The sequence below is a fragment of the Phasianus colchicus genome, chromosome 8 (assembly GCF_987193195.1).
Source record: "Phasianus colchicus chromosome 8, bPhaCol1.hap1.1, whole genome shotgun sequence".
In the NCBI taxonomy this organism is placed as follows: Eukaryota; Metazoa; Chordata; class Aves; order Galliformes; family Phasianidae; genus Phasianus; species Phasianus colchicus.
In genome coordinates, this window is record NC_143443.1 from 31,195,052 (window position 1) to 31,200,692 (window position 5,641).

The 5,641-nt window shown below is 35.0% G+C and overlaps 1 protein-coding gene across 4 annotated transcripts in view; it reads left to right on the forward strand.

Annotated features, from left to right (window-relative positions):
• The window catches only part of WDR11 (WD repeat domain 11), a 34,977-nt gene that overhangs the window by 22,917 nt on the left and 6,419 nt on the right, over positions 1-5,641 (forward strand). For all 4 annotated transcript variants that reach the window (XM_090145583.1, XM_031597382.2, XM_090145584.1 and 1 more), the window contains exons 20-24: positions 1,892-2,000; positions 3,370-3,432; positions 4,377-4,442; positions 5,160-5,331; positions 5,540-5,635. In XM_090145583.1, coding sequence (XP_090001709.1) covers positions 1,892-2,000; positions 3,370-3,432; positions 4,377-4,442; positions 5,160-5,331; positions 5,540-5,635 — 506 coding nt within the window. The remainder of the gene's footprint in view (positions 1-1,891; positions 2,001-3,369; positions 3,433-4,376; positions 4,443-5,159; positions 5,332-5,539; positions 5,636-5,641) is intronic.

The following is a 5,641-nucleotide window of genomic DNA, read 5'->3' on the forward strand; positions in this document are numbered from 1 at the left end:
ATCAAAAATGAATTCTCTTTAATCTTGCTGCAGCTAGGCATTTAGCCTTCTTTTCTTATTACTAGAAAAACAAAATCCACAGAAGTTCATATATTGCAAGACTTAAAACGGACTGCCTGCTGGCATGTGCTTAATGCAGGTAGATGTTCTTCAATATCATATCAAAAAATGTTTTCTAATTAGGAAAAAAAAAATTTCAAAGAAATTCTTCTGATCTTTGAAATATGATTTATCAGAGAAGGTTGACTCCCGGTGTAAAGTATGGCTTAAAGTACAGTTGAATGGTAAGTTTTGGTCACTTATCACAGGAGAATAGTATGCATTTGACCTCCTGAGGACTTTTTTCAAGGTGAGGTCAGTCTGCTCTGCAGGGTTGTCACAAAGCTGTACTTGCATAGAAGCATTCTCAAAGGAAAAGAAAATTGAATCACAAGAGTCAGTTTTACCAAGAAACATTACTAATAGCAAACTGATGAACATAAAACTATTCGTGGATAAATAAATCTTTGGTATTGTTACCTGAATCTCACTCTTTCCAAGGCAGCTATGCAGAAAGATTGTATTTCCTGATGCTCAGAGTGCCCTTTAAAAATAAGAGTGAGTATGGTCTGGGTCTGTGTCTGTGATCTTGAGCCCAGAACAAAAGGCTGGGGGGGTTAGGAGGAGGCTTTTCATAATGTCTTGGACATCTTAAGAAGCTCTCACTCTTTAGAGAAAGACAGGATTGATTGTGAAGGCTTTCATTAACCACCTTCACCTTCTCTATTTTTACTGTTTCACTTGTAGCCCAGGCCCATCTGCACAGGTTCCCTAGAGCTTTCAAATCAGGAAATAATTAAAATGCCTCATTATTGAACTTCTGAGGAATGTGAGGAGTTCTTTCCTTTTTTTCTGCTGTTATAAATAACTGCTTTTGTTGTGATTTTTCTTTTTGTCAGTCCTGCCTTGACTCATTAATCTCCTTAAAGCCAATAGATTCTGATTATGATGCTCATAAAAAAAAATAGCGATGTGGGAAATTATGGTGTGGAGTGTTTAGGGAAAAACATCATTTATCATAGCCATTTTTTTTTAATCAAATAAATGTTCTGTAATATTGAACTATAAAAATTAATGTTCAAAACCAAGCATACCAACATTAGGATATGCCAAGACTAAGGTTGCCTTCCTCTATGCTGTTATAATCTTTTAATTATAAAAACACATTTACAGGATTCCTACACCATTCAGTACATGCAGAGTACTGGAATTTCTGAATATTTATTTGATAATGTAACTGGTTGATACCTGTTTTACCCATAAGTCACTGGTATCAGTTACTGCATATCATCCAAACCTTATCCTGAACACAGAGTCTCTGACCTCTATATTTGTGTAATGGAGGTAGTGCTATAATTTTCATCGTTTTTCTTTGCAAATATAAGCAGGTATTTAACTTCACAGCATCCCTTTGGAGTAATGGGTATTAACCTACATGGTATGTTGCAAAAGCTCTGATTGCAATTTGAAAGTAAAATGCACATTACAGTGCATTTGGTATAACTGTACTTACTTTCAAGCATGCTCTTGTGGCAGCAGTTATTATTATATATGGCTCTGCTCGATGTTAGTGTGTCGTGTTCCAGAAGTCTATAACTAAATTTGATATGGGATATCCTGAAATTCTCATTTGAGCATGGTTGATAGCCCCGTGCTTTCTACAAAATGCTGTTGCTTAAATGTAACAATAAGCTTTTATCTCCAGTAACGCGTGCTGTGTTGTATGTATATGACTGTATGACTTATGATTCTCTTCTGGTGCTTACAAACAGGGTGGTACATTTAATGGTTTACCTAACAGAGTGTTATTGCACTTTGCCATTCAACAATGAATCTTTTCTGTTTGTTTCAGAACCTGCATGGTGTCCCTATCTACTTGTTCCAAGGGCTTCTTTAGCTTTAAAAGCATTCTTGTTGCATCAGCCATGGAATGAAAAATATTCTCTGGATATTATGAGCATGTAAGGAGGTGTCTTTTTGAATTCTACTTGTATATCTTTTATCAGTATTCTTGTGTGAATAACTTTTAGCAAGCTTTCCTCACTCTTTGGGACTTTTAGAAAGATAATAGCGTCACTTGGAAAGTAATAAATAGGAAAGGCTTTAAGGTGAAATATTGTTTTCTTGACTTTCAGTAGCCCTTAACTACTGAAAAAGGATTTCTGCTTTAAGGTACTGGCAATGATTTGTTATTTTCAGGTTGTATTACTTCAGAAATCATCAGCGGGTTCTGTTTTTGCAAGAAGTTAACTTAAGAACAATCAGAGTTGGTCCCTAAAGTGTAAGTGAAGGTGTGCTAAGTGATGTCTAAAAGATGTGTAGTTACTTTTAGTGAGCTATGTTTCATACCATAGGGGGAGCACCTTTCTTTATCCTTTATTGCATTTGTTTACTGACCCATAAAACAAAATTGTAAATGCAATATAAGTACATGCTCAAAAGATACTGCAATACAATTAGGAGTATATAAGAATTGTGTTCAAAGGTAATAAACACATAAGCTTATATAATTCTCTGATTTGATATGAATAAATATGAAGCACATACAGCAAGGAACTTCTTGACAAGGAGCAGTAGGTCTTGGGATTAAAAAAAAATAAAAGAAGAAAGAGGAATCAAAGTCTTAGAAATTTTTCATTAAAAAGATACACGGAGATTCATAATTCAGATGTTGCAAAGAGGATGAGATTACTACTAGAGGGACATAGCAGTTGCAGATGCTTAGGCAACATCTATTTTATAGAATGAGTAAGGCACAGGGGTAAGGATTGAAGATAAGACTGCAAACAGGGAAGAAAAAACAGGAACAAAAAGTTTAGCATGTAAGAAAGAATTGCATTACAAGAATGTAACTACTAAGCTTTCAGTGTTGAAATCATAGAATGGCTTGGATTGGAGGGTACCCAAGGATGATCAAGTTCCAACCCCCTGTCACAGGCAGGGCCACCAACCTGCAGATCTGATACTAGACCAGGCTGCCCAGGGCTTCATCCAACCTGCTCTTGAATGCTTTCAGGGATGAGGCACCCACAGCCTCTCTGGGCTTGGTGTTGGCATTTTCATTAGTTTCAAGTGTTAAAAAGCAGAGAGGGAAAAGAAAGATCAGTTGTTCTGACTCTGAGGTTGAGTGAGGGCAAACAGTCTTTGATGACCGTCATGAAATTAGTGACTAGACAAAAACCTTGCAGGAAGGCTTTCTTTAGAAGTATAGTGGATTGGTTTCATATATACGTATATACTCTTGGTGTTTTTTTTTTTTATTAAGAGTAGTACACTTTCTTTACAGATAATGTGCCATCTTCGTAATGGACTCTTTTTTTTTAAATGCAGTGATTATCCAGAAGATGAAAACATCAAAAATCTGATTCAAGAGCAGCTGAATTCACTGTCAAAGTAAGAGTTTTCCCTTTTAAATGTTTTATTAAGGTAGTGAGTTCAGAGAAAGGGGGAAAAAAAATATCCTCTCATTAAGGAATAAGCCATAATACGAAACAATTCTTTTTATATAGGCAACTTGTCTGAAAGCAGTTGGTTAAATATTGACCCAACAATCAAAATATGTTGTTCTGACCACATAAAGTCTGATGGAAGTCAGTACTGAATGTTTAACATTGTAGTAATGACTGCCAGCAAAAGATTGAAAGGTACTGATTAGGATTAGCGTGTAATTTGTAATTGGCTCATGACATGCTGTAGTTTGTTAATCTATACTGCTTTTCCAAGGTTTGTTGAGATATTTAAGCTCTCAGAAGGAAAAGAAAAACTCTTGTAAAAAATACTCTACTGGAGATAGACTTCCAGCATGTAACATTCATGATCTCTGCTCTGCTTACAAAGAAAACAGGTTTTTGGCATTCTGCTTGAACTATGACAATTAGATTGGAAAGCTTTTCCATTTTCCCTTTTTTTTCATTTAATAGAAGGGCAAAAAAAAAACTTAGAGTATTTTTAGCCACTTTGAAAAATATATAAAAGATATCACTTCATACACTGTGTAATTATGTAATTATTTGTAATTAAATTAATTTTGTAGTTTGTAGAATCAGTGCAGACTGAATTACAGCATTGTATACACCCTTGTGGTTGCTTCCTTTATTGCAAGAATAAGGTGTTCCTGACAGACTCAATGTTGGTATTTAACAGGTAGAGTAAGTTGCTCATTGTGATTATTACATGTCATTAAATGGTTGTTGCAATTACTTTGGTAGATTTTTTTCACCTCAGAAAAGAAATTTTATATTTTAGGTTTTGATTTTTTTAAACTTGTTAGATAATATATGCTAACAAAAATCTTGCACAGCATTTTATGGATTTCTTATGGATTTCTCCTTTTGCAGTGACATCAAGAAACTTCTGCTTGATCCAGAGTTTACTCTTTTGCAGAGATGTCTCCTAATTGCCAGGTAGCAGATATTCGGAGAACTGTATGAAATATGTCAGGATAAAATCCTTATCCATTTAATGCATATGAATATGTTAACATTTCAGGTGCCAGATAATTCTGTGTTGGCACATTGAAGCTGCTGAAGTACTTTGCTGTGCATCTGTTAGAGTGTTTTCAGGACTGAAAGTGAAAATGTTACATAGCTGAGAGAGTTTTGTTTGCTTACTGCATATACAGATCCTGCTTTGGTCTTTGTGATGCTTTCATAAATGTATTTCTGCTCTAATGTATTGAACATAACACTTGTACAGCACTCCAAGGCCATAATTGAGAACTTTACAACATAGAATAGATTGTATAAGCAGAGGAGGGCCTATTTTCATTTTATTTCTTTTTTTTTTTTTTGTGGTGTTGCTCTGTATCAATCTGTATCCAGAGATGTGTTTTCAAACAATTCTTAGCAACTTTCTTTTAGTTTGTAGGCAGTGTTGCTGTTTAAGTGTAAAACAATAGTTTAAAAAAATCCACCACTTAGAAGCTAAAAATTCAGTGAGTTTATTTGCTGTTGTGAAAGTCTTTTGGCCAACCTCTTATCTATCTATTTGAATCTTTTCTTGTAGTCTGTCCCATTGATAATGCAAAATTATGCCCACAATAAAGCAGCTTCCTTGTAAAAGGACATGTTAAATGTATAATATTTCTGTCTTGTTTCTCATGCTGAATTCTGTTTTCTCAGACTGTATGGAGATGAGTCTGAACTGCATTTCTGGACCATTGCTGCCCACTATTTGCACAGTCTATCCCAGGAAAAACCTGCAAAACCAACAGATGCAGTTATCCTTCAAGAACAGCTGGTTAATCCATTGGATATATGCTATGACATACTATGTGAAAATCATTACTTTCAGGTATTCCAAGGAATTACAAATTATGCAGGGAAAAGTCCTAAGATGTATATTTAACTTCTATTGTAAGCACACAACTCTGAATTAAGTCATTCCCTGTTATTTAAATGGGAATTATTTAGAATTCTCCAAGTATTTCCTTGTTTCTTTTTTTAATTGCTTGCCTTTCTCTCTTTTCGTAGTCTTACATTCTTAATAATTCTTCATGCAGAAATTCCAGCTCGAAAGGGTAAATCTCCAGGAGATGAAGAGATCAACATATGATCATACCAGGAAATGTGCTGACCAGCTTCTTCTCTTGGGCCAGGTTTGT